Source organism: Urocampus carinirostris, chromosome 2 (genome assembly GCF_059441175.1).
Source record: "Urocampus carinirostris isolate Australia breed hairy pipefish chromosome 2, RoL_Ucar_1.0, whole genome shotgun sequence".
NCBI classification, from domain to species: Eukaryota; Metazoa; Chordata; class Actinopteri; order Syngnathiformes; family Syngnathidae; genus Urocampus; species Urocampus carinirostris.
Genome location: NC_142350.1, coordinates 23396334 through 23417611, shown reverse-complemented (window position 1 = coordinate 23417611; position 21278 = coordinate 23396334). Strand labels below are relative to the sequence as shown.

The 21278-nt window shown below is 38.0% G+C and overlaps 2 protein-coding genes and 1 long non-coding RNA gene across 4 annotated transcripts in view; 2 read left to right on the top strand and 1 right to left on the bottom strand.

Annotated features, from left to right (window-relative positions):
• The first annotated feature begins 3233 nt into the window (after window positions 1–3233).
• On the top strand, window positions 3234–5153 carry LOC148371408 (zinc finger BED domain-containing protein 4-like). The gene is made up of 2 exons (XM_088327852.1): window positions 3234–4289; window positions 4495–5153. The coding sequence occupies exons 1-2, from the start codon at window positions 3260–3262 to the stop codon at window positions 4884–4886; spliced, it is 1422 nt and encodes a 473-aa protein (XP_088183978.1). The 5' UTR covers window positions 3234–3259; the 3' UTR covers window positions 4887–5153.
• Window positions 5154–5974: 821 nt separating this feature from the next.
• LOC148371407 (uncharacterized) lies at window positions 5975–12689 on the bottom strand. 2 transcript variants are annotated; one of them, XR_015849807.1, is made up of 4 exons: window positions 12641–12689; window positions 11021–11311; window positions 7320–7456; window positions 5975–7242 (listed from the first exon to the last, which is right to left on the bottom strand). It is a non-coding gene; the product is annotated as an uncharacterized LOC148371407 (long non-coding RNA). The 2 variants fall into 2 exon arrangements; XR_015849806.1 differs by having other exon boundaries at window positions 7320–7389.
• Window positions 12690–12831: 142 nt separating this feature from the next.
• Window positions 12832–21278, top strand: part of LOC148371405 (oxysterol-binding protein-related protein 3-like) — a 40506-nt gene continuing 32059 nt past the window's right edge. Inside the window, exon 1 of the mRNA XM_088329468.1 lies at window positions 12832–12938. The gene's annotated coding sequence lies outside the window, so the exon portion shown is untranslated. The remainder of the gene's footprint in view (window positions 12939–21278) is intronic.

Here is a 21278-nt window from a genome sequence, read left to right as displayed (position 1 = left end):
TGACTTGTGACTTGACTTGGACTTGGCAATCTAAGACTCGGGACTTGACTTGAGCCACGATGACTTGAATGACTTGCGTGTTCATATATATATATATATTTCATTATTTAAATAATGTTGACAATTACAGTACGGGATGCGGGCTGAGAAACGCTCTCATGTCACGCCCACTCTGCCCATGCGCCACACACCTCCACGGCAACCACCTGAAGTCAGCATGTCTGCTCCGAGGGTAGTAACTTTTGGCTTCAAAAACTTCTGTGAAGAAGGTAAACGGCGAACAGCGCAGTGCAAATTTTGCAACGGGAAAATTTCGGACAGCCAGACCACCACCTCAAATTTCATCCGACATTTGAAGAGCCATTCTGCCCAGTAAGTGTTTGTCAGTGTTAATATCTGTTTGTCAATGTGTTAATATCTGGTGAGTTGGATGTTGGCTAATGTCTGTGAATATTGTCATTCACCCAGGTCATTTTATCCATACAGTTTAGTTGTAGGCAACTGGACTTCTAATTTGAGCTTGAGGAACTTCCATGAGGAACATCTACAGCTCAATCTCTAAAAAGTCCAGTTGCTTACTCTTTGGTTGTTAGCTAAGAGTGAGCGGCAGGGCGATTTAGCCGCTGCACAGGGGGGTTTCAGTTTATCATTGTGACATTCTTATGCAGAGACGAGAGGTTATCGTAACCTGCGTCAATGATGCTTCATTCATTTACTTTTATAAACATTGCAGTATGTTTGAGTAAAACGAATGCATTTGTGCTCATAGTGCCTCGTCTATCCTACAACGGGTAACGCAAAAGACAAGCCAGGCATATTGAGCTAGGAGCTACGGATAAACGGGCTGTCTAATTGAGAAAATAGGGTAGGCTAAGCGGTGAAGTTGAGAAGGACACGTGCACTGTACATGATCAAAAATCAGGGATGTGATTTGACCAAAGTGAAATTATCTGAAAATTAGGCGGGGGTCTGGGGGCCGCGGGCACCCAGCTAGGTCCAGGGCAGTGCCCTGGTGGGGGGAGAAGTGGGGCGAAGCCCCCCGGAGGTCATGGGTTTTCCGTGTTTTTAAGTACTTTCAATGCACTCAGATGACAAAGAAATAGACAAAACAACAGCATACATTTTCAATGTATTTTGAACTATCCCATATAAAATTACAGTTTAAGTCAACTCAAAATCAGTCACATTAAAAAACATTGGACTGCCTTTGCTATTAAAAACTATCACTGAGAATATCATCATATCTAACTCATGTGATTACTAAGTTAACACATAAATCATGTTGAAGAGTTCAAATTTCATGAACAAATAATTGTATCATGACCAAATGAAAAGTAACTCATATTAGAACATACCATAAATGTCTTTGTTATAGAAGAAGATGTTATCTATAAATGAAAGTACTGTAGTGGGTTGTACATAATTCACCCACGGAACCATTGTTTAGTTAGCGAGTTCCTAGGGGGACTCTTAATTCGGCCGGTTCTAGCCACTCTCGTGTTTGTTTTGTTATCGCCAGTTTAAATGTCATTAAAGCAGCTTTCGTTGGCACCTTTGTTTGACACTCCGCTTACGACTCCCGTCTCTGCTCGCTACATTGGATCACGTCGGGGTCACCAACATTTGTAGATAATTCCTTCTCTAACCAGTCCGATCGAAACTTGTTTTTTTACGATCTTAGCAATTTCTTTAACTCGCGGAGCATCTTTGCGTTCGATCTCGGACATCTTTCTTTAAACACTCGGCAAAAACGTGTGAGAAATGAACAATGGCATACTCCTACGCCTTTATAAGGAGCGCGTTTATTGGTCAACACGGAGACTTCAACCAATCGCAAGTACGTTTCATTTCAGTTACGGAAACACTAAAATGGAACGCTGTCGAGACGAAATCGTTTTTTTTACCATTTAAAAGAATCGGAAATTTTAAAATTTTATTTTTGGAGCGAAAGCGGAATTCCGCGAATTAGCGGAAAAATCACATCCCTGAAAAATGTGTCTTTGCCTTAATGTTATAGTCTCAATCTGCATATAATTTGGAAGTGTTGGCAAAAGGGCACCTTCCACGATTGGGGAGAGTGTGGGGTTGGCGGCAGCTGCAGGGGGATCCGCTCTTTTTCACAGGCATGCTGATCGTACATAGTCAAGTCAAAGTCAGTTTTATTTGCCAGTTCCTTCAAATGTACTTGACATAAAACGGAATCGAAATTACGTTCCACACTGTCCTATGCGTAGACATTGACAACAATAAAGTGCAATAAAAGTGCAACAATAAAGCCTGGCTATCGCGACTATTAATAAACTGTGATAAACGTGTGATAAACTCATCACACGAGTTTAGTCTGGCCAACCATCCGAGAGGCTGCGTTGATCAAATGCCTCTGTGTACTACTGGACTATGCTACAACCAATCAGACTACAACGTCATCACGCTAAAACCGCCTCAATCGTGCAGGCTAGATCAAAAGTTATGCCAGTAGTCTCCAAATCAAATAGTGACAATAATGTTAATCCAATCTTATAATTAAGACCACTAAGTCGACAATTATGGAAGTTTTTTTTGTAGTTTTTTTTTAGTAACTTTTTAGTATAAAAATAAATATTAGCTCATTATTTTCTTTAAAAATTTTGATTTCATGGTTGGAAATGTTAAATAAATTGTTTTATTTATTAACTATCACATGGTTAAGATATACCAGCTTTATGAGCATAAAAAAGTAAAAAAATGTGGTAAAAGCTTCAGTTACAGTTGATTTGATATTAAGTAATATCATCCAGAAGATAGATAAAAAAAAATACAGAAAGTTTCAAACAACTGTTTTTTTAACCATATGTCATGATTTCATGTCTGCCCAACCATACAGGACATCTCATTCTTGTTTTTGCATCTGCTTCACAGATATGCAGAGTATGAAAGGACAAGAAACGCCTGCACTGATACTACACAGCCTGCAATATCACAGTTCATCCAGTCTCGTCCTCTGGAAGCATATTCAGCAAATCATCCCAAACAGAAGTCCATAACCAATGCTATTGTTACAGATCTTGTGATTGGATGTAGCATGCCCCTTTCAATGACGGAAAATAAACATTTCAGGCACTTCATGTCTGTGGTCGACTCCAAATACCAGCCTATCTGCCGCAGAACAATAACTTCAACAATAGAATCACTTGTTGCAGACATGCAAGAAAAGATCAAAGTGATTCTTGCTGGTGTAGACCATGTGTCGGTTACCATAGACATTTGGTCAGATAGGAGGATGCGCGGCTTTTTGGGAGTCACTGGCCATGTCTTAACAACCTCAGAAGGAGTCATGCTGAAGTCATACCTGCTGGCATGCAGCAGATTCAAGGGATCTCACACAGGAGAGCGCATTGCTGAAGCCTTTGATTCCCTGTGTGAGGATTATGGCATTCGGAAAAAACTCGACTTCATAATCTGTGATAATGCTGCGAATATGAAGCGAGCATTTTCAGTCTGTTTTCCGAAGGATCAAGATGACGAAGTAACCGATGATGACAATCTGGATGATGAAGAATTGTGGGAAGACCTCTCCAGAGGTGACTGGGAGACTGTGGACCGCACAATCAACAGAGGAAGCCCTAAACGTCAGCAATGCTTTGCGCATACTCTGCAGTTAGCTGTTGGTGATGGTCTCAAGGATGCACGGATCATGAACAGTTCCTTTGCAAAATGCTCCAAGCTTAGCTCTCTCTTGCATACATCCAGCACCTTTAAAGATGCGTTTGAGGAGAAGTTTGATCAGCGAGGGATACCCGCTGCTGTAAACACACGGTGGAATTCAACTTTCCGACAAGTCAAGGCAGTGCTCTCATTCAGTCACCAGGACTTGTGCAGTGTTGTTCAGAACACGGGACACAGTGAGCTGGTCTTCTCAATTAGGGAGTGGAACTTGATGAAGGAACTTTGTGATGTGCTACAGCCATTTGCAGAGGCCACTGATCTTACTCAGGGAGAGAAGATTGTGACGATTAGCTCTGTCCTCCCCTGTGTATTGTCTCTTAACCACCACTTGGAAAGACTCAAGCCGCAAGTGCGCTTCCTGGGAAGCATGATCCATAGCCTGCAATTCTCTTTGAAGAAACGGTTCCGGGGAATCTTCGTTAATGTGAAGATGTTGTCAGCTGCATCAGGGGAAGAGCTGCCATTTGCAGACCCAGTCTACATCAGGTCAGCTGTCCTGGACCCGGCTTTCTCCATGATGTGGCTTCAGCATGATGTGCTTGTCACCGATGATGTCAAGAATAACATTGTTGACATGGTAAAAGGTCAGTGGATTTTTTTTTTTTAACGTGATGTACACTTAGGCGTGTCACCATTATCAAATTATGGAAATGTAATTCAAAACAGTTATATGAGTATTATAATCCATTTTAGAGATGATTTTGCAAGCGTATCAAACTGTGGATGTTCAATTTTGAATAATGCTCATGAGATCTTACGCTTGCCCTTTTTTTTCTTTGTTTTAATTAGATCTGATTCTACGTGAGGTGCAACCTCACACAACATCCCAGAGTCCTGAATTCCTAGAGGAGGAAAGCGAAAGCCAGCAAGAAGACAGCACTGGCCTATTCTCAGGCTACAAAAAACGCCGCAAGCAGGACCCAACCACCAACCCAGAGACACAACTAAATAACTATTTTTCTCTTTGTTGTGGGCAGCCTTGTCTGTCCTTCTGGGACGCAAACAGGGCTGTCCTCCCTGCCCTTTTTCCTGTTGCAATGAAAGCTTTGTCAGTGCCAGCCTCAAGTTCCCCAGTGGAAAGAGTCTTCAGCCATGGTGGAATCATTATGAGACCCCATCGAGCTCGGCTTGCAGATAATACCCTGTCTAATCTTCTATTTTGCAAATGCAATACCTTGTAAAAAGGGAATGACTGATGGATATACAGTGACTGAGTGAGTGAGTTAATTTGTGTCATTGTGAGTGAGTGAGTGAGTGAGTGAGTGAGTGAGTGAGTGAGTGAGTGAGTGAGTGAGTGAGTGAGAGTGTGTGAGTGTGTGTGAGTGTGTGAGTGAGAGAGAGAGGAGAAATGTAACAAAGTTTAATAATAATAAGCTATTTGTTTTAGCTGTTATTTGTTTCCTCATAAAAAGGGATTGACTTATGGATATACTGTTTGAGTGAGTGACAGAAAGCGTGTGAGGGAGAAATCTGCAAAGAAAAGAGCAAGAGAAATGTGACAGTTTAATCCTCTGTAAGTTAGTATTTGTTTTAGCTGTTATTGTTACTTTGTAAAAGTAAAAAAAAAGTAAAAGTTTGGGTTTCGATCTACAGATCACTTTTTCTGTCAATAAATACCAAATACTGACGATATCACTGTTTGTTTGAGTCTATGATGTATTTTACTGAACATGAGTATTTAGGATACAAATATTTTATTACAGGTTAGGCACATTAGCCAAGGATGATTACTTGATTTCTTATATATTGCCTTTCACTTTATTAAGATCAGATTCTGAAGCTAAAATTACAACAGTACGCCAAAGGTGACTTGACTTGGACTTGACTTGACCTATTACAGGACTTGACTTGACTTGACTTGACACAGCCTGTGACTTGACTTGACTTGACTTGCCCAAGAAAAAAATACTTGGGACTTACTTGAGACTTGCACATGTGTGACTTGGTCCCATGTCTGGATTACAGCCTGTCACATGTCTTACTTGAACATTGTTTACACGGACTAATGAGCCTCTTCTAAGTAACAAAGTCAAAGCAAAGGTGTCCGAAAAGAAACATGTGCATCCTGTTGTAAATCAGATTGCATTCATGTTTTTTTCGTCTGAGGCCCTGACCTGCAACGGAGAGTACATCCATATGGGACTGAAGTGAAAGCAAATCTTACTTTTTGACTGAACGACTCAAAAGAAAATAAACAGAAGCCTCCAATCCAAACGACGCCGTTATCCTGCCATACAGTATACTGTATTGCACTAACCCCCCCTTTTTTTTCATTTTTTTTTTAATTTCATCTTTTGTCATTTTGTGGGCAACGAGGAGGTGAAATTGTGTGTTTACAAGAGCAACAGCTGTTGGAATCATTAGAAGCTTCGGTTTGGACTCGTGCATGCACGTACTGTGAGTGCGGGGGTGAGGGAGCATGTTTATGCACTTAGAGGGGGAAGGTGAAAGAGATTCTTTCCTATCTGCCACTGCACTGAAAAATGTGCACATGGGCGACACAGTACACTACAAAATACTTTGGGACACATGAGCCAGAAATGTCCTACCAGAATTTCTGATTAACATTTTACAATTTAAATGATAATTTATGTTCCAAGGAGTGGTGTAAATGTATTTGTTAATATTTTTGTAAGATTACATTGATAATGGGAGTCTTTCTTTAACTAATTCAAGTTTATTTAGGTCGTCCAGAGTAGTGCTTCAACCTTCTCTGCATTCGTTCCTCTTCTGAACAATTATCACCAACTAGCGCAATAATCTTTTGTGTGGTGGCGAAATTTTAAAAAGTACTTGTACTCTTTGAAAATTAGATGATCCTTGTATCCTTATCCGTGGTGGTGTTCTTTTTACAGTGTGCAAATCATTTTTGGATAATTTTTTCATTAAGTTACTTAAAGTTGGTGTCCGGAACTTTAAAAATATTCTACTTGAGGACGCCATCTTCTGACTGAAATTATCATTAATGCCTCTGTCAAGCTTCTTGTTTTGCGCGTGCAAGTACGTGACTCTCTTAGATGTGCTCAAATAAACATCTTTTGGGGGGTTTGGGTCAACATCTAGACTGTATTTAAAATGGACTTTTTCTTACTTTCACCATTTTCACCCTAAAATAACAGAAAACCAAGAACACGCACCTGAATTTACTCTACCATTATGTCAAATTTCTCAATTTACGGGTATTATTAAAAATGCACGGTTAAATGCTGGATATATTTTTACTTAGTTTGGAAATTAAAGATTGTTTTATTATTAAAAAATGTTTAAACACTTAGAGGCACTTGGTAATACACACTGTCCCTATAAGAAACAAAGAGCCAAAGAGCAGGCGGCTGAACCTTGATAATATTTATAATAATTCCTATGGTACCTTGTTTGTTGGCTATCTATTTACCGTGTGTATTTACTTGTGTTGTGTCATTTAATCAAACGTGAAAGAATAGAGGAAGTATAAGAGGGACACCTGGACAGGAAAGCACCAAGCTTCAACATTCTCATTGCTCTCCAGCTGCATTTCATTACAAGATGAATGTCATTCTACAAAAAAAGTAACAGGAAAAAAAACTCACAATGCTGAATAACAAAAGAAAAAAAAATGTTTCAACAAAACAAACCAAAATGACGTGGGAATTGTTTTTCTTCTCTGCATTTTGTTGCGCTCCATTCCAGATCTCGCTTGACTTCCTGAGGCCAAAAATCGTTTAGGAAAGGAACAATCAGGACAGCAGGACTGCAAGAGCTTTGGTCTCCTCTGAGAATGCAAAAAAAAAAAAGACAACCAGAAGGCCAGCTTCTACATCTGGAAATAGTTGTAACAGGCAGTTATCCTGTTGAAACGCTTGCAAGGATGCAAGATGAAGAAGAAAAAAATATAGTATATAGAGAAAACGAGTGCCTTTGATGAATTCAATTTGAAAGAAACGGCACATTATCAGACTGAATCACACAACAACTCAAAATTTGGCATAAGATCTTAAAAAGGCATTGTTATACTCATGAGCTTTAGCATATGGACAGGGGCAAGTTACATGCACAATTCATGATCTCTGTTTTCATGTTGTTATCACTCAGGATAAGAAAAAAGATTAGAACCTCGATTGGATTTTAGTCTTCATTTGGAGAAGAATTTGCCACTGATTTACATCTGCTGGTTATCCAAAATGAAACGATTCTGTCAAATACCGCCCTCTGCAGGTACAATGGCCACAATGAAAGTTAAAAGCTGGTCACAAATAAATCTGGGGGCACGCAAGTCAAATTCTCATTAAGATGTTAACAGATCAGAATTTAAACATCAATTTAAGTTGTCATCACTTGGGCTATTCAATAACTAAACTATATATTTTTTGAAAAAATTGCATGGTTGCAAAGTAAGCGATGTCATGCTAAAACATTCTATTTTAATGTTTCCAAAACGAGCCTTTAAAGTAAGGGTGGGAAAACAATTTCAACCACAGGCTGCATTGGGTAAAATATTTGGCAAAGAGGCCTGAATAGTAAGAAAAAAAAAAAATGTATTTCTCCGTATCAAATCATCTGACACATCTGCAAAACTTGAGGAAAAAACACAATTTTAATTTTACACCTGTAAACATACATGTAATATTTCAGTTTACATCTATTTCTATAAATATAATAACATCAAATAGGTTTCAAAACACTCGATTGATATGATGTCCTTTTTAGGCACTAAATTTGATTTCACATGTGTTGAAAAACTCACAATGCATTTAGACTAAGTTAGATTATTTGTTTTTGTAGAATATTCAATGAATTATATTGATAAATAAAATTCCTGACATTAAAAAATGGCAAGATCAGAAATATGCATTATAAATTGATTTTTATGCTTTTAATATTTAGGGATTGACATCAAGGGAGACAAGGAACAAGAGTGCTACAAAACAACAAATATTAATTTATAGTATTAATTATATTGCCAAAATATATTTTTTTTAATTTTGAGTAAAAATGACTTTTTAAGAAAAAAAAACATTTTCTTTGTTATCTGCAATATGATTGGTTAACCAACTTGGGCACTTCTCATCTCATCTCATCATGGTACCGCTTATCCTCATTAGGGTCGAGGGGGGGCTGGAACCCATCCCAGCCATCTCCGGGCAGTGGGCAGGGGACACCCTGAACTGGTTGCCAGCCATTCGCAGGGCACACAGGGACAGACAACTCATTCGCTCATTCACACCTAGGGACAATTTGGACCGGCCAATTCACCTGAAATGCATGTTTTTGGAATGTGAGAGGAAACCGGAGTGCCCGGAGGAAACCCACGCAAGCACTGGGAGAACATACAAACTCCGCACAGGAAGTCTGGAGCTGGATTTGAACCCACGACAGGTTCCCATGACATGAACTGTGCCGCACAAGCGCTAACCACTGCACCGCCGTGCTGCCCAACTTGGGCACTTGTACAGATAAAACAGCTTTCTATAGGAAGATTATTTAGGCAAATATCTAAATTTGGCATAAAGAAAGTAAGTTATGCACCTATGCTATTAGTTCGACAAGATATTATTATTGTATTTTTACCATTTTTGTTTGGCAGGCCAAATAAAAAGGCTGATGGCTGACGTATGTGGCTAGCAGGCCGTAGTTTGCCCATCCCCCTTTAAAGTGTTCAATATATAATATTTGTTTTGTCTAAATAATTAAACGCTTAACTGACATAAAAACTGTAAGGTTTGAGCAACTATTGCTTCACTGTGGTAATTAGCATGGCTATCTAAAATACGTGTTGTTTTACCTCCTGTTTTTGTGACAAACCATGCAAATTGGTGTGTATGCGAGACAGAAACAAGATATAATGGATCGCTTTCATCGCGTTAGTTTATTAATGACCTCCCTCAGTCTCTTCTTTCGCTTTTCAAATTGCACTACATTGAAATGCTAGAAAGTCATTGCGCGATCAAGGCGGAAAGTTTTGATGTATCTGGATGTACCACAAGTGCGCTTCAAACTGTTATTTAGTTTTGCAAAAAATCATGACCGTTGCTGCAAACAAGGAAATAGGCCACGCTTAAGAAACGTTTCCCGACTAATTTCTGTCCTTTCCTTAAGGATTGCAAATTCTTTATTCATGTACGTTTACCTGTGACATCAGGGATACAATAGCATCACAATCTGATGCAAACCATTACTAGCGTTGAATGCACTAATGTCTACAAGTTTCTGCAAACTCTTGACTCTCCCAAATGTTCCCCTCCCTTTCAATGTTAATTCTCTAACTCATTTGTTTCCATGGAAATAAGCACAAGCAGGAAGGAGCAGCCTTGTACTCCTACAAAGAGGGAAATTTGTTTTGTTGGGTAAACAAAACCTGAGGCAGCAAGGCAACGGAGGGCATTTCATGGAAAATAGAGGCGTACTGGTGAGCAACCCACATCCCCGGTCGCTTATTCTGTATACTGCAAACATACATTTTGATGTTGTCAGCAGGTTTTTAAAAATACCATACAATAAAGTAGTTTAAATATGCTGTTACATAATTGAATTTTTCATGCCACGAAGCCAAGGAACATTTTTTAAAGACAGAATAATAAACAATTACGCTTTTTGAAATGAACGGATTACACAGTCAAACAAATAATTCTTGGAAAACAATTATATTTTACGAAATTAAGTCACAGGCAGGAGGTAATGTAATCCTTTGTTTATTGCGGTTAATGGAGACCAAAACCTTCCACAATAGGCGAAACTTTCAGCAATATGTGATCGAGGAAAATGGATCACAGCCGCACGAGTAAAGTTATCATTTTGGTGGACCGAATGGCAAAAAAAGAAGCACCAGAACTGACAGAAATAACCTATGTCGGGCCTGCTAGCAGCAGTAGGCAACCAGGGATCATGCAATATTTATTATTTAATTTTAATAACACATTATTTATCATGCATTTTTTCGGCTGCACGGGTGCAGTTCATTTTATTGTGGAGAAAAGGGGGAAAAAAGAGCAGACAAGCAGGCACAAATTTGACCTCTGGGCTTCCGTTCTCAACAATAGTTGACCGGAGTTATTGGATTGCGGCCACACAGTGCAGTTCATTTAAGGCGGGCCACATAGGCATGTTTCAGTTGCCCAAACAGTAAATAAAATGAGCTGTCCGGTCGTGCATCCAGTAGGCTTGAATTTTGGTTTAGTATTTGTTACTTTTTCAAATGAATATTTTTTTTAACCCGTGATGCATTAAGGCTCAGATATTGAAGAGCCAAGTAGGGATTACAAGAACCAATATGTTGGTAAAAAATGTTAAAAATTAATGAATGAAATATAAAATAAAATGAACAAAAGTTTTTACTCACAATATTTTACTTTTGCGTCACTGTTCACAGATCCTTTAACCGCCAGGGTCATAGGGGTACCAACTCCAGTGGTGTGTTTTGGGCAAGTGCAACCAGGTGGAGCCCATCCCTTTCCAGGCCATTTTTTGGGGGTAGGGGTTTGTTCCCCTACATAAAATAGATAGTCTTGGTTTCCATGATAGCCAGTAGCAGGAGAAGCCTCCTGATCTGACACAAACAGCACATTTCTCATCGGGTCGCTGTTGTTTTTCGGTGTAAAGCGTCATCTCGGTCTTCAAAGATGAGCCGGACCTTGGCATTGATGGATACAAGGTCTTATTTTGAAGTATTGGTATTCAGATTGGTTATTGTTTATGATATCAGCTGCTGCTTGATCAAGAATTAAAGGTTCCCCTTTAATTAAAACATTGTTGGATAAATAAGAGACATTAAACAGAATTGCCCAAAATTTGATAGAATTTTAAGGAATTTACAAGTAACTGTATTTATATAGATGGGTTATTTATGTATCAATGGAACGAATGGGAGAGTACTGATACCAGCTATCATGCACTTTTTTTTTACAAGACTGGTTATAACAAATTAATTCTAATGTGAGGAATCTGAACCTATCACGGTTCATGTGCTTGATGCAGCACAGCCATGATGTTTTTTAAAGCATTTCAGAAAAGTGGGGAATCAGGTTTTCAAACATTTGACCAGGAGAAAAGATATGTACCCCATACCTGTCAACCTCCACGGCTCCATGCCCGTACAATCTGTCGTATTTTCTCGTACAAAATACAAAATAATCTTACACCATATATATATATTTTTTGGGGGGAATGACGCATGATGGGAAATCCCCAGGCGGCAGACGCATGCGCACAGTAGCATCAAACCGCTCGCTTCGTTTGCAACGAAAAAAAAACGATACAGAGATAGAGGCTTCCGCAGCGAACTTGTTTGACTTGATCGATTTGCCATTTCGTGATAGTCGGTGTATACGAATGGTACCTATAATGGACAAATTTGCGTTTTTCTGTACAGATTTTCTTGTACCTCGTACACGTCTTAAAATGCATAATAAACGTACTTTGTACGGCAAAAACGTACAGGTTGACAGGTATGTGTACCCCGACTTTGCGAATTTGAATGAAACTCAAGATATTTTCCTGTTCGAGGTTGGAAAACGCTACTTCCCACTTTTCTTGAAACATTTTGAGGTCATATCTGGTAAAATCTGAATGGGATAATTCCGACTTTCCATTGTTCAGAAATACAGCATTTATCTGGGGCTTGGGCAACTGTGACGTTATAATAATTTGACTGCAATTTCAAAATGGCCGCTTACGGAAATTGGTAAAACAGCTGGATAAATGTTAAAATTGTAGTTTACAAACACAAATACAATGTTTGGACTAGTAAGAGCTCCTACCAAGTAAAATCTTTGAGTCCACTTAAAGTTGTCATAATTAGCTTTTAGAGTCAGTGTTTTGTTGCTTGGACTTAGGTAAAACCCAACATGTTTTGTATCTAAATTAGGTAAAACATATAACTTTGACACCACGTAAACAATGTAGTTGTTTGTTTTGTCCCTTTCAACAGCACAACCGCACTGTTTTGACACTTAACTCTCACCTTCTCAACGCCGCCGGATAAAATTGTATTAGTGTCCACGTCATTCAAATGGTACCATTTTAAAACGTGTGAAGCCTTCCTTATTCACCGCCCACGTCTGTTGATACCCACTTTTGATTGGCGCACACAAACGCCACTCATCACAACACCACACAAACCCCGCCTTCTTTCCACATTTTTCCGGGCAATGAAGCGAGTAGGAAGGACTTCCCCGACAGGTATTTCACCTCTTTACAACCAGGATGCGACGCGATTTTTCCCACCACACAAGTCGGAGCGTTTCTTCTTACTAACGCAGGTAAATAAGTACTTACTAATTATCATTCCTTCTTTTGAATAAAGACGCGTCGCAGCCTCGTCTGTTAACAAAAGAGGAAAACCAGCGGTGTCGATAGACTGCATAATTATTAGACTTCGTCGTGACATTGCTGGCCAGCGGGTGCCTGACTGCAAAAATGCGTAAAAATGAGAAATTGGTGAAGTTGTAACTTGTTTCTCTTTGCACACTTTGATTTTAACATTTCAGTCTCTTTTTTTTGTGGGGTTGCACATTTGGCAGCTCGCTGTGGGAACTAAATGACAGATCACTATCGTTTTGCAAGTTGACACCTGTGGAGTTTGTCTTCATTCGATATGATTTATTGGACATTTAAGTAGTCGATGTTGATGCCTGTCAGCAATTACCGTACATAGATTTTCTATTAATTATTAAATATTTTTTTCCACGGGGTAAAGAAAATATTGCTAGGAATCAAAATACTTAAAAAAAAACTTACTGGAATCCCTGCCATAATCATGCACAGCAATGTACATGGCTAAATTAGTTATTAAATAGTAATTTCATATATTATACGAGAGATTTCTCAACTCATATCAATATTAATGTAGTCAATGCTCAAGACTGGTGTTTTATATTGCATGTATTAACTAAACTTGTTCTTCATATTGCACGTCAATATACATATTTAGTTTTACATGTTAAGTCTTGTCCTGTTTATTTGTATCGCCCTGTTTTAATATATTTTTAAAACATTCTGATTTGTTTTTAAGCTTTAGATTTTTCCAACAGGCAATGCAGCCTAAGTTGAAAATTTAAGATTATTTTATATTAAAAAACGACTAACTTTTCTTGTAAAACATTACAAAAAGATTATATAGCATAAAATAAAAATTGTGAAAAATTATCTATTTATCATTTATTTTGTTGCCTAAGCTCAGAAGCCACTCTCAAACCATAATTGTTTACAAGTACATCTTGCTGAGCTGATAGCTTGGTGCAATAATGATGAGCAACGATATCTGATAAAGCAAAAAACAGATATTTTAACAAATATAAGTTTTAGTTTTTCACGTTTTAGACAAGGTTTGACATCACACAATTGTACACTGTTCCACATACTCCACTGAATCAAACATTGACATTGTGACTTGTAAGACTGCTTGAAAATAGTTGATCCTAACACGGGGGTAAAAAAAAAAGCAAAGATACGCTTAATAATGAACAAAATGTAAATTAAAATTAAAAGTGAAATGTATGTCATATTATTTGATTGATTGATATTTTATTTTTTCCCACTAATCATCAGGTAACATGTTACAATGAATTCTAACTGAACATCTACTTTCAGACTGTTTAACAATAGCTGCTTTTTTGAACAATTTCATAGTCAATTACATTTTAGGATCCCATATCTAAAAGCGATACCTGCATTCTGCATCCCTTATGAGAAGTTAGCAGAATAATAGAAGTTTCATTCCTCATTGTAGGTGTGGGTGTCATCTTTTGCATCAGTTGATATGACGTACTATTTTACTATTGTGTCACTCTCCATAGTACACACCTAAGCTGTTTAACACAACACATTCCATCTTAACTACTATGCTAGGTGGCCACTTTCCTTTGTTGTTAAATTGTTAAAGGGACAGTATGTAATATTCAGTGCCAGGTAATGGTACAAAAACTCATTCGTTTAAATAAAAAAAAAACATCGATTTGAATACTTAGCAAGAATACAAGGACCATCATACCAATGTTAATTTTCACCCCCCAAAAAGTTATAGGTCAAGAAATGTATCCCTTTCACATAGTTGAATCCCTACCTTAGTCATGTTTTTCTGTCGTCTTTCTGCATGCCGTGGCACTGGTTTTCGTTTGTATTAGAAAACAGTGCTTTTAAGTATTACACACCGGGGCGGTAAGTTGTTTAGTCAAAGTTATTCCACTGTGTACAAATGTTGTCGTTGATGAGAGCATGTCAACTGGATGCAGATGATGTTGTGTTGCCATAGCAACGCGCTGTAACGTGAAGCTTGCAAATGATCTTAAACGACATAGTCTGCATTCAACCATCACATGCGTTACCCTGAAATCAACCATGTTGTTAAAAATATGCACACTGTGATGTCAGAGGTCAGATATCGGGTGTTAAATGCAGCACTCGCCATATGTTTTTCCACAAACCAGCTGCTTAATTTGTTACTAAATTTGGGTGCTTAATAATACTGCATTGCATGTCCGTTTGGAGCAACTTACTCTCACTTACTAATAATCACGGGATCATACACAGATAATTCCAGTAAGGAGCTTTGCCACAAGATTGTGCATGTTTACTAGGGGCAATGTCACAGCTGGACTGTTTGTGAGACCCACTTTGCAGTCCTTTTTAATACTAATGCTCTGCAGACGATGTAGCTTCTCAACCTGCAAAGTTTATAGCTTATGCTTTAAAGCAGGGGTGGGTAAACTACGCCCTGCGAGCCACACACGGCCCATCAGGCTTGTTCTTCTAGCCCGCCAAACAAAAATGGTCGAAATATAATAACTATCTTTTTAAAACAATAAAGTACTAATGATAAGAGATTGTTTTTTTGGTGCCAACTTTGTCAAAATAGTCCATTTGTGTGTCTACAACTAAAATAAGACAAAATCACTCCCAAAATTTAATAAAACATAATAAAAACAGGGATCCAATATATTATTTTGCTTTTCGTTCTAGAAAAAAAAAACATACTATAGTAATACTAAAAAAATACAAAAACACAAACTGAAATTGATACCGTTACTTAAGATTTAATGCAGACCTGCAGAGTCCGGGTGCCTGTTGAAAGTAATCCAAGGAAAAAAGTGTATATTTCCAAAGTTAAGGGTAGGAAAAATATATATCCACTATTGTCGGCCGCGTCCACAAACACGTCTCACCTTTACTCCACTTCCCGTCAGCCCGCGTTTGCCTCGCCCCTTCTTTCTCATTTGCTCGTACGAAACATATCAGAATAAGTTTCTAAAATAAATACATTACAAAAATATACAGTTGCTAATACATATTATACATGGTTACACATATTTAAAAAGAAAGACGGTACACCGAGAGAGTTTTCAAAGCTTTAATAATAATATTATAACTTTCATCCCAAACCGTGCCTGTGAAGGGTAGCAAAACGCTACTAGCAACACTCTCGCAACACAGTAGACAGCTTTGTTAAAAAAACATACCGTACTTGTAGTAAGCACGATAAACCGTCCTCATCTTCCTCCTTATAACTGACATCATCAAAGTCGGCTTCCTTCAGTATGGGAAAGAGACTCTGTCATGTAGACGACACGTAAAATTAACGTGCGATAGCTTTGTTTCCTTCTATATCGGACTGCTCGATTGCGTTTAGTTTGAAAGTTGCGTCATGTGCCTTACTTTTTGCAATTTGCATGATGAGGATATGTCTACGCTGATTTAATTTGTGCACAAGCTATGAAGTTGCAGTCTAAATCATACCTTTTGCACTCGAGCGCCGCTGGTGGCCGTTAGAAAAATTACATAAATTGGCCGCATCACTTAATAAGCCGCAGGGTTGAAAGTTTGGGAAAAAAGTAGCGGCTTTAAGTCCGGAATTTACGGTACATAAATATTTCGACTGCTTTACTACAAAAGTACTACTACAAAAACATTATGACGGAAATACTACCAAAATACAACTACAGAAATACTGCAGATATACTATGAACATTCCACGGAAACCAAAATTATACTATGGAAACAAAAATTCTACAAAATAAAACTACAGTAATGCTACAAAGATTCTACAGAAAAAAAAAATCCGATAGCAGAAATACTTCAAAAAAACTAAAAAAAAAAACCACAGTAATAGAAGAAGAAGAAGAAGAAGAATACTAAACTAAATATAAAATTAGGTGCTTAAAAACAGGGACCTAGTATATTATTTAGCTTGAATTGTGAACTTTTGATGGGACTAGTCTTATTAAAAACAAATCCAAAAAGAAGAATAAATTGTAGATATCTACGTATATATTCATAAATATACATTTATATATAATTCTTATTATTAAACAGGAAAAATTGAATCGGTCTCCAGGATTGCCCCCCTTGGCTAATTTATTTTACCCCAATGCGGCCCCTTACTCCAAATGGTTGCCCACCTCTACTTTAGAGCTTTTTGAATATTTATGCAAATTCATTCCATCTTAAGTTTCATGTACTACTTTATCTTAATTTTTAAGCTAATTAAATGTAGTTGTAGCAGGATATTGAAAGTTATGTTCTAAAGACGGTGTTCGTACCGGTGATTGAATTCTTTGAAAATGCGTGAATTTCAATGTTGAGTTTTTAAGGTTTAAAAAGTGCTTGTAAATGCTTGAAATTGGTACCATGTTTCTTGGTGGTCTGACGTGATGGACCACGTATTGAATGAAGAAAAATAAAACAAGTTTTCTTAAAAATGGCTTTGCCAATGCATTTCTTTCGAGTTCCTGGCTATCAGCATTCAAGTAAGTCTAAAACCACAACGCCACGATAACCGCAAACACAGACTTTCCTAATGGTGTCCTCGGTCCAGTCAATTATTTTGGTGGCTTGCAGCCACAGTCTCGTATGGTGCTTTTGGAAAGGCCTGTTTCCTCTGGGATTTACCCCCAAAAAATTGTTCCTTAAAATTGCGATTCGTGCACACAACAGCTGAGCATGTTATTTTTGTAAATTGTGAATTGTGACTTGAAAAATGCAACTCACCTTACAAATCTTTCCTGGCTCTATTAAAACTCTTTACTCCTACTTCGGCTGTTTTGAGTCAACAATGTGCACGCACCCTGAGGTGATCCATTGATTACGTAGGCTGAAATGGGGTCTATAAAGGGAGAGATTTGTCTCAAATATTTACATACGTATTGTTCTTATCTCCAATTAAATTTGGGACTTAACTCGAGATCTAAAAATTATATGGCTTGATCAATACACAGGCAAGATTAGAAATTGCATATATTAAATGCAGATATGTTTGTGGATATAAAAAACAAGTGAGAAGATTGTGTACCAATGAGGAGCACTCAATCATCTCAAACAACAAGCCAATGCATTGAATCAAACACGTTTTTTTTTTCTTTTAATAGTACTGTTGAAATTGAAAATTTTTGCTTTAAAAGTCCTGAAAAAGTGCTTGAATTTGGCCATGGAAAAGGTGAATATACCCTGTAAAGAACCTAGTAATGCCCAGAACTGGTTATAAATGCTAAAAAGTCAACATGTCGGTTATGATTCAATGTCTGTTTATGTTACGATTGCTCATGACTGGAAAGTCCAGTCTAACATTTCCTCAGGCTGTAACCTGGTTCCTTCTGTCTTGGAAACTTGTGAGCAATCGAATGAAACCAAAAAGTGTAAAACCATTTAGTAAACAGCAACTCTTTTACAAGTGAAGCTGAGAACATTAGGGTCGTTTCAGGGATTAAAAGGTCCTTGAACTTTGGGTGAAGTGCTTTGTAAATTTTTGAGCCTGCTTTTAAATGTCGACACAGCTTTCTGGTTGCTTTACCTTTCTGTTGCGTTTATTCTTCCCTCGTGATTGGCAGCTGGCATTAGTTTGTATGGCATTTTCCCTATGAAGTGTCATCTCCTCCTACGGGTCGCCCCCGACTGGACAGGTGAATGCTAACCTAAACGGGGCACTATAAACTGTGTATTAGTGCAATAATTACGAACCAATTCTGGACATTTATAATGGGCCATGCATAAAATGAAGTTGGAGTTCTAAGTGGTAATTTGTAAAGGGAAGAACTTCCTGCAACTGAAAATGTAAGCTACATATTACCGTCATTTTTACCCAGCCCCTTCTATGGGGACTGATTTGTCTCAAAAATATTTACACCCGTATTGTTTAAATTCACTAATATATTTGTGATGCACTCAAAATCTTCGGATCTCATGTCTTCATAATTCATATGCAAGATAAAAAATCACACATGTAAATAGTAGGGGTTGAACAAGAAATCAACTTTATTTTTGGCGATTTAAAAAATTCGACATTTTTACCCGAAATCCGATTTTTGCGACTTTATATTTGTTACGTAAAAATGTGGAAAAGTAAGAGGGCTGTCGCGAATACAAAACATTCGTCTAGTCGCGAAAACGAAAAATATTTTTCTTTCCACACGCCCGCTTTTTGACCACCCATGACTGAAATGTCCAGGAAATGAGGTCAACATGGAGAGACACACACAGAAGCAAACAACATCGGCTATCTTTTTTGGCAGCGCAACTTTTAGATTGAAAACCACATACCACTTCAGTACAACTATTTTGTGTAAGGGAAACTATAGTTTGAATGTGACTTTGTATGATGCTATCCTCAAAAGTGGTTTAATGAAGCCAACTATTACATCCAGGTGCTGATTGTATTCTTGCAATAAATGTATCCTCTAGGCCCTAATAAGGCCTTAATTGATATTAAAATGTCTTGAATCCTAATTTCAAAAGTCTTCAAAATGTGAACACAACAATAAGATTCATATTTATTTTCCCCAAAAATTTTTGTTACATGTATTAAATGTCTTTTTAATAATTCAAACAAATTACTTCCATGGCATTCTTCACCTGACCATCGTAACGAAACTATCAAAACGGTGATGAGGTTTCAGTTGGGCTTTTCAGAGCTTGTTTTAAGTCTACCCAAAATACACATAGCACGTTTACTTTGGACCATGACCGTAAAGTGGACATTTTAATGGGACTTGGCCGATGAATGGCCATTGCTAAATGCTGTGCCAGGCCATGTGAACGATTTATTGTGTGCAAGAAATGTTTCTGGTTTTTTTTTTTTTCAATTTTGTCTGTTTCAATTGTTTTTGTTGTTAATTTTGTTGACCTTGTCTTAAATTTGATTTCAAAAGGCATTCAAAAAAAGTCTTAAAGTCTTGACGTTAACTTGCCCTAAGCTGTAGGAACCCTTTTTATACAGCCGCAAAAATACCGAAGAAGCGGTCTGCACACTTTGTTTCAAGAAGTGTAGTGGCTAACAGATTGTATCACACGGAACATTGCCACTGAAATGCTGCTGTTCAATACGTTTGCCAAACCAACGTTCAGAGACATTTTGTACAAGTTTGATAAGCTGTACGACCCACCAGGAAAAGGTGGACTAACCCATTTTGCTTCACCTTGACACCTATCTTCCCTCATGTCCGTCTTGTGACTTAGAGAATGACATAAACTCTTTTGACCTTCAACGGATCATTTACAAGCTTTTCTGTTATTAATGATTGACACATATAGGGATTATGTTCTTTATGGCAAGTTGATAAACAGTGATGAAATTTCAGACAATCCGTATTCCCGATTCAAATTGTCATTACAACCGGGCGCTTCTGTTTCGTTATCTACTCTCATTAAAATACTCAGAAGGCTAAATAAGCCGATTCGTCAATTTTGTCAAAGCCTTCAGTTTTAGAGTTGAGCAAATATAAAGTTCAAGCACGCATGGGAAAGCTTTTCAAAGTTCCTGCTGAGCGCTAAGTTATGTGAAAGGGAAAAAAGGGTGGAGTGTGTTATGCAACAAGGCCGTTTTTACTGACCGCTAATGATGCCAGTCGACCAAACTGTAACCCGAGTGTGAGAACTCTATTGCTCTAAATCAGGGGTGTCAAACTCATTTTAGTTTGGGGCCACGTGGTTGAGAAACAGTCCTCACCAGGGCCTGATTAGTAAATTACTGACAAAGGCAGAAAGAGAGAGAAAGATAAAGAGAAATATTATTTATAAACGTATATAGAGGAAGAGAGGGATAAGAGAAAAAAAATTGGGAGAGCAAACGCAAGCGAGAAAAAAAGACACAGAGAGAAAAAAAAGTTTAACAGAAAGTGAGAGAGATAAAGAGACTGAAAGAAAGAAGATAGAAAAACATTTTACAAAAGAGAGAGAGGAAAAAAACAGAAAGACAGACAAAAGGAAATAGAGAAAGCAAGTGATAGGCAGCAAGTCACACACAGAGAGGAAAAGAAAGTGGTACGGAGATAAAGGGAGGATAAGAGATAAAGACATTTAGAGAGAGAGAGAGAGCAAAGGAAACGGATAGAGATACTTGGAGAAAGAAAGTTAGAAGAATAGAGAAGGAGAAAGAAAGAAAGAAATGGGTTGCTTTGGGTGTGGCGCTTTGCTTTGGCGCTATCCAGTGGACTTATTTGAAGCTGCTGCTCATTTTTCTCTTATGGTTCTCTCTTCATTGTCTTGCGGGCCAAATCAAACAATAAGGTGGGCCACATTTGGCCCGTGGGCCATGAGTTTGACACGTGTGCACTCTATATTAAGCTGTGTTTTGTTTCTATGTTGTCTGTGTTTGGACTCTTAAGCCCTGGTAG

Coding starts and splice junctions, on each gene's coding strand:
- LOC148371408 (XM_088327852.1), top strand. CDS start 3,260: ATGCGCGGCTTTTTGGGAGTCACTGGCCATGTCTTAACAACCTCAGAA. Junction 4,290..4,494: donor CATTGTTGACATGGTAAAAG/GTCAGTGGATTT, acceptor TGTTTTAATTAG/ATCTGATTCTACGTGAGGTG.